Source organism: Rhamphochromis longiceps, linkage group LG7, assembly GCF_057381845.1.
Source record: "Rhamphochromis longiceps isolate RC_006_pf linkage group LG7, R_longiceps_female_GT1.1, whole genome shotgun sequence".
Taxonomy (NCBI): Eukaryota; Metazoa; Chordata; class Actinopteri; order Cichliformes; family Cichlidae; genus Rhamphochromis; species Rhamphochromis longiceps.
This window is the reverse complement of record NC_140563.1, coordinates 70073331-70083067: the sequence shown is the minus strand read 5'-3', so window position 1 is coordinate 70083067 and position 9737 is coordinate 70073331. Positions and strand designations below refer to the sequence as shown.

At 48.0% G+C, this 9737-nt stretch overlaps 2 protein-coding genes across 3 annotated transcripts; both read right to left on the bottom strand.

The window, feature by feature from the left end:
* Positions 1 to 37: 37 nt before the first annotated feature.
* Positions 38 to 4905, bottom strand: LOC146666932 (uncharacterized). Its single transcript, XM_085415065.1, has 11 exons — positions 4765 to 4905; positions 4471 to 4674; positions 3024 to 3081; positions 2563 to 2938; positions 2083 to 2177; positions 1919 to 2005; positions 1770 to 1845; positions 1470 to 1561; positions 541 to 662; positions 351 to 450; positions 38 to 259 (listed from the first exon to the last, which is right to left on the bottom strand). Exons 2-11 carry the CDS (start codon positions 4602 to 4604, stop codon positions 182 to 184), a joined length of 1218 nt encoding a protein of 405 aa, XP_085271191.1. The 5' UTR covers positions 4605 to 4674; positions 4765 to 4905; the 3' UTR covers positions 38 to 181.
* Positions 4906 to 5782: 877 nt separating this feature from the next.
* On the bottom strand, positions 5783 to 9720 carry sycp3 (synaptonemal complex protein 3). Of its 2 annotated transcripts, none has more exons than XM_085415072.1 (9): positions 9601 to 9720; positions 9236 to 9379; positions 9075 to 9153; positions 8784 to 8818; positions 8454 to 8571; positions 7246 to 7345; positions 7021 to 7119; positions 6631 to 6735; positions 5783 to 6198 (listed from the first exon to the last, which is right to left on the bottom strand). In XM_085415072.1, exons 2-9 carry the CDS (start codon positions 9360 to 9362, stop codon positions 6145 to 6147), a joined length of 717 nt encoding a protein of 238 aa, XP_085271198.1. In that variant the 5' UTR covers positions 9363 to 9379; positions 9601 to 9720; the 3' UTR covers positions 5783 to 6144. The 2 variants fall into 2 exon arrangements, with proteins under 2 accessions (XP_085271198.1, XP_085271199.1); XM_085415073.1 differs by having other exon boundaries at positions 9236 to 9409; positions 9601 to 9680.
* Positions 9721 to 9737: the final 17 nt, after the last annotated feature.

Here is a 9737-nt window from a genome sequence, read left to right as displayed (position 1 = left end):
GGTTGCTCGTCACTAAATAAATGAAAAAACTCGCTGCGAGGTTTTATTGTTTTATTCCTGTGGTCACATGAGCACCGACAAACCTTTAAATAAAAATATAAAAAACTGAAAAACAGAAGTCTGAGTCGTCCTTCAGGAGACACGAACCCGTCTGCTCCGATAGAAAACTGTAGAAACGAGGTCAGAGGTCAGAGGTCGGGGGGGCGACGGCGTTTCCGTCAGCCAGGTTGGCTCTGCAGATAGGACAGGTGGTGTTATCCTGAGGAGGGGGGGAGACACAGGTGAGGAGACGGCGTTTAAGGAGGGGCTCTAAAAACAGTGGAGCGCGAACGGCGCATCCCCCGGAGTACCTTCAGCCATCGGTCGATACACTGGACATGGTAGTCATGGAAACAGGGCAGAATCCTCAGCTTCTCGCCGTCGCTGTAGTCGCAGAAACAGATCTGACACCTGCCGGCCAATCAGCACAGAGACGTGTTAGCGTGCAGGTTCGGGGTTCGTTTGTTTTCAGCGTTACAAACGGCGAGCTCAGAGACTCACTGCGTGTTCCCGCCGCCACTGCTGGATCCCTGAAACACCTTGGTGGGAAACCTTTGGATTTCCCGCCGACTCAGCTTCCTGGATACCACGGCGCCCTGACGCTCCTCGAACTCCAGCAGAGCCTGAAAGACGAGCAGAGGGGTCACGGGGTCACGCTTGTATGACGGTGACTCGTATGTTCACACAGATTTATGACAGGAAAAACGTTTGTAATAATTTAACGTCCGTTTGAATATCGCGATCATCGGCTCCGGAACGCGCGATTCAGGACTGAGAGTATGAGAAGAAAATCGGGCTCCACGGCGCGTCTTTCCCCGACTTCCTCCCCCGCTCAGACAGCCTCCCTGAGCCTGGGTCTTTTTCCTTCCCACTGTGACCAAGCGCTTGTTCATAGGGGGTCACATGATTGTTGGGAGCCGTACAGCACGGAGCACCCTGAGGTGACTGTTGTGGTGACTGCGTGCTGTGTAAATAAAACTGAAGTAAAGCGGGTTCGAGTTAAAGCCAGAAATTTAGGCTTACGTGTCCTCCCCCTGCAAAGACGTCGTGCCGGAGCGATACTGCAACACTGATGTGACAGGAACAGTGTTTTTCTGGAATGGGAACTAAATCTCGTTGACCGGATCAAAGCTTTCTGCAGCTGAGCCACAAACAAGGCGCCAAGTTCAGCTGACTCTGGTCGACCAATCGCCTCTCAGGACTCCGTGTCCCATGTGTTCTTGCTAAACCGCCCCCAGGTGCTGAGGCTGCCGATGCTCAGCAGTGGTTATGATCGCCACACCTCTAACACCAACATGATTGATTTGTTTCTGCTGTCCCGGACTTCCAGGTAACCGGTGGGTGGAGCTGACCTAGATTAGGTCGCAGCACACTTCAGTTCAAACAAATGTGAGGCCTCCCTCCTCCATCAGTCCTCCGAGCCTCCTCACCTCGTAGTCGTTTCCCTGAAGGTCGTCTGAAAAGTCGGGTATGCCGTTCCTCCTCCTGCCCTGCCCACGTCTTCTACGCTGACCAATCAGGTCTGCGGAAACACATCAGCTGCATCAGAAGAAGCAAAATGACTGCAAACTGATTGAAACTCTAAACACAGCTGGAGAATCAGGAGGTCACAGATCACATGTTCAGTCTCCCTCCTACTGACCAATCAGGTGTGAGCAGGCTCTTGTTTACCAGCGAACGCTCGATTAATCGCTGCTCTAAACGCCAGTGACATCATCACCATGTCTTACCTTCTTCCAGCCCCACAAGAGGAGAGACGGCCGCGAGCACCTGAGACATCCAGCGAGGCTCCACGTAGGGATAAAACTGCAGAGAGAAGGTCACACCTGAGTCCACAAACCGAACCCTGTACCTGCACACGTCCTTCACTCTGTCTCACCCTGTGGTGACTCTCTTGATGAAGGTGATGGTGGTGATGATGCTGGTGCCTGCCATGAAGATCCGACTCCTCTCGGTCAAACTGAGCCTGAAGGATGAAAAGGAAACGTGAACACCTGTCCGCTCTGCCTCAGGTGAGGCGTTTTTGTCCGGGTCAGCTTCTACCTGCAGGCTGCGGGCCAGCGCCTCGTCTTCCTCCATCTGTAGTGAACGCACGGTGGCTTCCTCATCGTCGCTGATGATGATCTGCTCCACTGCAGCTGCAGGAGAAACGACAGAAACATCACTGAGTTTGTCTGACGACTCAGACTCGAGCTGATGAGTTTCCTCATAAACAGGTTTCTTCATCTGTTCCCAGAAACACCCGCCAACTTCCACCAGACTCCAGTGAAAAAACATCGATTTTTACCTCAAAACGTTAACTTTCTGTTCGCTTCCTGTGACGTCTGGATGTTAAACTGTGAATGTGAAGTTGCACAATAAGACCAAGTCAGCTGAGCAGCAGCAGGAGAACAGCTGCTGTCTTCTATGAGGCTAAATTCTGTTTTTTTTAATGGAGTCTGGTGGAGAGTAACGCCATCACTTCAGAGACGTTTCTGTAAAGCTCAGATTCAGGCAGGAAGTGTGACCGCCGAACGCTCGTACCTGCAGAGGTGCCGCCTTCATCACCGTTCAGCCACCTCCTCTCCTCTTCGGTGAGGAAGGACAGCGAGTTGGAGCTCGACGCCGCTGCTGGAGGTGGTGACGGTGACGCCAAAGTATTCGTCTCATTTGGTCTCGGCTGAAGGACTGATACCGGAGTGAGGTAGGAAGAGGACGAAAAGGAAGAAGACGAAGAGGACGATGAGGATGCAGTGGACCGCGGGGCTTCCAGCCAGCTGCCCAAAGCAAACGTCCTGAGAGAGGACGCGGGAACGAAGCCGGCGCTCTGTTTGGCCAGCCGCCGGCGTTTAGAACTATGTGAAAAAGCTCGCTTGCTGGGGGTGAGACAGTCTGGTTCTGGAGAGCTGTCCACCGGCACCTGAGGGGAATGAAATGACTCTGTGAGTCTGCGATGAAGAGTTGGTTACAAAGGGATTCAGTAGGGCAGCGGCGCAGCGACTCACCGGGCTGAAATGCTCTTCTACGACGTGCCGACGCCTCCGCCGCTTGGCGAGCTGCGGGCTGGAGCAAAGAGACAGATTTCACCTCAGCACCAAAATAACACGCCCATCACACAAAGTAAATAAATACCGAAACCCTGGCGGTAAATATCTGTGTGTTCCTGTTTGCAGGAACAAAACGTTTTCAGACATCTTTGATCTGAGAACGTTTTACTGCAACCCTCATCCACCCAGCTGCACTCTTATCTAAAATCCCCACGCTGAAGGAAACCCCCGACCTCTGACCTCATTTCTACAGTCACAGGAACTATAGAGTACAGCCTTAATGATGTCGTCACGATGTGCGAACGTGTGAAGAAGGAAAAACTACGGTCACCTTTGGGCTGGAACGTCTCGAGGGTCACATGACCACTGTGAGGTCATCATCAGTGATAACTTAAGGAGAGCCTGTGGACACTGGGCTAAACTATAATCTATGAGTCAAAGTGTGTGACACATCGCTGCCCGTCCCGGTAGTCGTGCCCTCGCTCAGTTTCATCATTGGCCCATTTTGGGCTCGGGTCACAATTGGCCAGTTAAAGCCTGCCCTCCCCCACCACCACCACCACCACATGAAGCGAGCGGAGTCGCCCTCTCCTTATGTTAGTCACGTCGTCTTTAATGAGAAAACCTCTACCAACTGTTGATAGTTTGAGGAAACAGAAAGTGTTTCCAAGAATAGATTTTCATTCCTACTGGAAAACCCCCGTAACTGCAAACAGTCCACTTTCTGTTTGAAAGTGAAACAGGCTGAAGTCCAGCGTTACACGAACAGGGTTTGTTCCACTGGGAGGCTTGTAAACAGCAGCTGACCTGTCAGCACAGGAGTTAAATACGGTCTCTGACTCCCACAGCTGCTGAGCAGTCAGCACACGTGCAGTTGGTTTCTAACAGAGCGATGGGATCAGCGTCCAGCTGGGCTGTGCTGCTTTATTACTGGGATCCAAACACAGCAGCAGATTTCAGCCTGCCCGGACTCTGGTGTGGAGAGAGCGGAGCAGCTGCTGCGGGGCAGGTGTGAATGTGTCCCTGCAGCAGAGGACTGTTTGGACCTGCTCGGTCTCCTCTGCTGTCTGTCATCGCTGCAGTTTGTTGTTGCCGTTTACGAGGAAAGTCCTGGTGGTGCCATTGGCCTGAAAGCGATCACATGCGAGGGACCAATAAACACTCGAGAGAGGGTCACAGAGGCCGGCTCACCGTGTGAGCAGAGGCCGAAGCTTCCTCACGGAGTCCATACATTTAAGGGTGCACCACAGACAGGAAGTGTGTGTACTCTCCAGAGTAAAGGTCACAAATACAGGGAAGCCCCAGACTCTCAGCAGAGCAGCTGTTACTGCAGCTTCCAGGAACTCGGACTACATGTACGTGTAATTTCCTGTATGTGTGCTAACGTGCCACGGGTGCAGGGTACCTGGGGGTTTCCGGGACGATGACGGGCAGCTCGGGGTACGGGACATCGTCCGAGTCGAGCAGGCAGCCTCGGTTCAGCACCCCCGGGATGTCCGGCTCCGATGAACACGGGCTGTCCGCTAACTTGCCCTCCATGCTCTCCTCTTCTTCCCCCAGCAAAGACCTGGTACTCGAATCACCTGAGACTCAGACTCATGTCAGGCCGCTGAGTGGGAACAAAGCACAGGGAGGCGCGTTTAGCGAACACGATGCGCAGATCGGAGTTAGCTCCGAGAGGCGCGAGCAAACAACTCACCGCCGTCCGGAACAAGCACGAACCCGGAGAACCGAAACTCACGCAGCCAAAAACCAAGGAATCAAACTTTCGCCTCTTTCTCGGGTCGTTAACGGTACTCCACCGCTTGGACCAAAACAGGAAGTTCTCTTCACAATAAGAGCGAAAACTTCCGGTGTCACCGGGAAAAGTACCCAAGAGTCCCCCCGGCGGCCCGGACGACTTTCAGTTTTAGATCAATTTAAAAAAAAGTTCAAACCTTTGGGTAACATTAAAATATTTTTGTTAATAAATCAAAGCTGTGGAGAGGAAAATATTTTGAGCTACATAAAAACTTTGAGTCTATTAAAGCAGCTTTGCATGATTCAGATTTGAGAAATGCTGCTTTGGCTGGAGTCTCGCGGATTAGCTGCACATACAGAAACAGGAAATAAGGAGAAGCAGAGTCAGTCAGTGATATCTTGGTCTTTGTTACTTGACTCCACTGACTCCCACGTACAGAAGCTCGTCATTAACAGCTTAATGTTTACCACAAACTCTGTTTTAGTTCTTGCTGATCTGTGAGAATCAGTGAAGCTGTGATCTGAACTTGACTGAGCACTCTCTTCCCAAGGGCAGGGGGAGACGAACAGGTGATGTTGGGGTGGGTGTGGTCTCGTACAATACACCTGGATTTCCTTTAGGGTCGGCTGGTGTGAATTTCACAGGGGGCTTCTCTCCTGGTCAGCAGATGATGAGGCCGGCGAGCGGAGGTAAAAGCGTGTGTTGAACCTCCCCACCCCATGTGAGATGTTCAAAAACTGTTTAAAACTCTCTCCTCTCTATGTGGTTAAAAAGCCAGAGTTTAATATATGAAAGAAAACCCAAACTTGTGAGTTGCTGAGGCAAAACGACAAAAACATTTAGAAATTAAACCATTTGAAAGGTAAAAATGAACAAATATTGAACAAAAAATTCAAATAAAAAACAAATAAAAGGAAAAAATGAACAAATTAAAATATTTTAAAAAGCTGAGTGCTGTTTTGCCCTCTCCTCCTGGGCAGTGATGAGCTCCAGCTTTCCTTCGTTTCGCCTCACAGTCAACACCAAATTCTTCACACACAGCTTCAGGACGCTGCCGAAAAGCTTTTTAACACAACAAACGAGTAATGAGGAGAATAAAAAGCAGACTAATCAAAGCTGTCGCTGTATCACCAACACGTTCTTTATTTTTATAACTTCAGGAGCAAAGAATGAAAGGATGAATGGAAACTGCAGCGTCATCACAGAGCTCAGCCTGGAGCCGCTCGTCCACAAACCCAGCAGTGAAATCAGAACTCGGGCGAGAACAGTTCATGTTTTAATGAAACCTGTGAGAACCGCAAGGAACGAGCAGAACTGAAGCCTCCGGAGGGCGGCGGCCTAGAAAAGCATCGACTGCAGGGACTTGCGGACTGTGGCCATCTCCTGCTGTTGCTGTGGAAACACACCGACATCACAGAGTCAGCACCCGTGTTTATCAGTGTTTTTAACGTTTTCAGGGAACAGCAAAGACAGGAGCTAAAAGTCTCTCTGCTGCTCTCTTTACAGACAAACGAGACGAGCTCATCACTTCATGTGAGGAGAGTCTGTGAGAAATGAAACATAAATAAATGACAGCAATAAAGCTCATGATAGAAACTCCATCGCCCATCAGATCAAAGTCTGGGTTCATATCAAACTGGCCCTTTGAACGTCTGCCGTTTCTGTCCTGAACATTCAGACAGTCGGCAGAAACCTGTGTGACCTCACTCTTCTTCTTCCTCACTCACAGATTCATACTGCGAGCTTTTATTTAGAAAAAAACTACTAATGAATAAACTTCCCTTTCCTGTTCTTATGTGATGTTTTGCTGCTGGCTGAACGCACCGTGTCCATGAGGATCTTCTTCTGCAGGGAGGCCATCTCCTTTTTCAGCTCTTGTTGCGCCCCCTGCAGGAAAGACTCGTGGCTCTTCTCCATGTCCTCCATGTTCTACAGAACAAACAAAAAACAGAAAAGCAGTTCAGGCAGATTTCCACAACCACAGCTTTAATACAAACTGAAACACATCCTCAGGTGATCAGTGACGTCTGCAGGGGTCACCCTTTAAATTCTGCTTATCGTGGCCCCTGTAGCTGTGCAGTGTGGACTTGTTTTTGACATATTGCACTTCAGAGAGAAACAGGCGTGGGTATTCCCGAGACCTCTGAGTAAAAACACAGAGTTGGTGTGCAGGCCAGGACAGAGCTGCATTGAGCTGCTTCTGACATGCTTCACCTTGACAAACTGCTCGTACAGCTCTCTGACGGTCTTCAGCTTCTGGTTCTGCACGACTCTGGCCTGCTGCAGGATCTTCTGCTGCTGCCGGAACAGATTCTGCAGACAGAAAGGAAGAGTCTACATCGGCGATGGCCCTTCATCGCCATCACAGGTGAAGCACCTGAAGCCGTCGGTGTGCAGTACGTGAGGCTAAAACAGTTAAAGTGAACGGAGGGGACTGACGTTGAGCTTCTCCTCCTGCTCCTCGGCTCGCTGGGCTTCGGTCTCCCACTGCTGCAGCGCTGACGACACCTGCTGGGAATACTGCTGCGTCATCTTCTGCCTGCAAACACAGCAGAAATGATTTCCAATCATGTAGTTATCGAATAACTGACCTTTGTGACATCAGTTTGAAGACGAATTTCTGAAATTTTCAAACAGTGCTGTGTTTACACAGGCTCGGGATCAGCAGCTGAGCTGCAGTGTTCTGACTGAGCTGATGTTTATCCTGGCCGAGGCCAGAACGCTCTGCAGGACACCGTCTGTGACAGGTCACACCCGCCCGCTGCCTTTACAGAGCTGCCAACAGGCGCCTTTATTTAAAAGTGAAACGACCACCCACAGAGAAAGTGAGGCTAAAGCGTTCTTGTTTATGCTCTGTAGACGGCACTTCTTCACGGGACGAGCGCGCCGCCTCGCTTTCATAACACGAACGTTCTCTGAGAAACAAAAAAAGTTAAACAGAAAGTTATGCACAGAGAGCGAAGCAATGTCCCAGAACAAAAACCAGCTCCTGCATCTGCTGATATTAAAAGGCTGACCAGCCAACCTTTCACCGTACAGGTGCTTATTTGAAGCCTGTATAATTCTGTGAGCTCACCGTCAGCCATAAACTGGGGAAGTCAAGTCTTTTAATTGATCTATTCATTAATTAACTGCATAACTGTTACAATTTAACATGTTTTTTAATTATTCGTTTTCTTTTTCAAACTTAACTGTTTGAAAAAAACCCGTGTCACCTTCACTTATTTCTTGTTTTCAGTCTTTTACAGTGTTTTAAAATGGAACAGGTTTAAATATTATTTCTGGCTCTCACAGTCTTTACAAAACATAAGGAAATTAAAGACATTTTAAAATCCTAATTTTCTTTTCACCCTGGTCGCGTCAATGCTGCCGTGAAGTCGCTGAGAATCCAGAAATGACTATTTTTTAGGTAAATGTCTCCCTACATGCTCAGTTATGCATCTTTTGGTGACACTAAATGACAAAAACTCAGATTTGAAGGATATTTAAAGAGATTTAATTTCCCTGTCTTTCACTTTAAAGCGCTGAGTGATTCACAGGAAGTCGTGACATGATTCTGGAGCTCGTTTTAAAGGATGTGGTGACTGTTCTAAGACTGAATTTCAACCATTTCTCTGAGTGTTTGAAGTGGAGGGAGCAGGAATAACCTCTGGCTATGGTAGTTGTTCCACAGCTGCTCCAGCTTGTGTTGGCTTCCCTTCATGTAGTTCTTTGTCAGACACTCCAGACGTTTCTTCTTGGCCTGCATCACCTTGCTGATGTCAGCTGGGAGGACAAACAGATATGTGATACTGTGCTAATAAAACACGAGGAAACACCGCTGCTTTTCTGTAAACCATTTCATACTTTCTTCGGTCAAAATGCTGAAATATGTTGTGTTGTGTTATATTGACACATGAGCAGTCTAACAGGGACCGAAGATGACATTACGCCTAATGATTTTTCCAATAACAAATTAAATACAAACCGCTTCTTACCTCCAAACTTCTCCAACATGGACTGCACCTCATTTCTGGACATAAAACGAGGAAACATGCCAAGATTGATGGCGTTAAACACACATTAAATTCAATGAAATGAAGGTTTCATTATCAACTTTATCAAATTTGAACATTTTCATCTTAATAGTATAACAATAAGCTTCATATCTTCAGGTTTTGGACTGTTAGGCTCATCAAACATGACATTTAAAACATGATCTTGTTATATGGGGAAACTATAGGAGCTATTTTAAAAGACAAAACTATTAATTAAGAAATAATAAATACCCCATAGCACAGGGAACCGCCTCCTCCTCAAAGTCAGCCGGTCTCTTCTTTACCAGCTTGTCCACTATTGGAGTTTCATCTTAAATCATGAGAAAGTGGTTATATTTTACTTTGAACACCTTAAAATCAGCTCCTATAGCTATCTGGGTGACCCAGCTCACCTTCTCTGACTTCATCCTCAGAGCCACTCAGTTCCTTCTTCTCCGCCTCAGGAGTAAAATCAAAAGCCTTTTTATCTGCTCTCTCCTCCAGGAGTTTCTTTTTCATCTGTTTCCTGGCTGCTGCCATCCTCCTAGCTTTTACTGCTGCCAAATGTTACAAAACGAAAAAGAAAGCTGGCAAACCACCCAGTGCTAATGTTAGCTTAAATAATAAAATTAGCTTTTTAATAAGGTATTAAAGAATTAAAAAATGTTGCTAATAACACCTGTTTAGTTTCAAGCGAACTAGCGGACAAGGCTCAATTTTAACTAAATCCGAAAAGCAGTTCTAGTTTTAATTCTCCTTTATTTAGATAAAAACAAACCTGAATGAAAATAGTCTGCTAGCTTGCTGAATCCGCTAGATTCCCGCCACAACCTTAGCCCGAAGTATGCCGAGCTCCGCCGAATCTCCCCGAATTCCGCCCACAAAACAGAAGGCCAAGTATGGAAGGACATTAGT

Bases quoted from the DNA above. Each gene is read 5' to 3' on its own strand.
- LOC146666932 (XM_085415065.1), bottom strand. From the start codon at position 4,604: ATGGAGGGCAAGTTAGCGGACAGCCCGTGTTCATCGGAGCCGGACATC. The intron at 2,006-2,082 runs GTAGAAGCTGAC...TTCATCCTTCAG, and splicing joins CGCTGGCCCGCAGCCTGCAG to GCTCAGTTTGACCGAGAGGA. The intron at 260-350 runs GTACTCCGGGGG...CCCCCTCCTCAG, and splicing joins GTATCGACCGATGGCTGAAG to GATAACACCACCTGTCCTAT.
- sycp3 (XM_085415072.1), bottom strand. From the start codon at position 9,362: ATGGCAGCAGCCAGGAAACAGATGAAAAAGAAACTCCTGGAGGAGAGA. The intron at 8,572-8,783 runs GTAAGAAGCGGT...TTGTCCTCCCAG, and splicing joins CATGTTGGAGAAGTTTGGAG to CTGACATCAGCAAGGTGATG. The intron at 7,346-8,453 runs GTTATTCCTGCT...CTGTGTTTGCAG, and splicing joins AACAACTACCATAGCCAGAG to GCAGAAGATGACGCAGCAGT.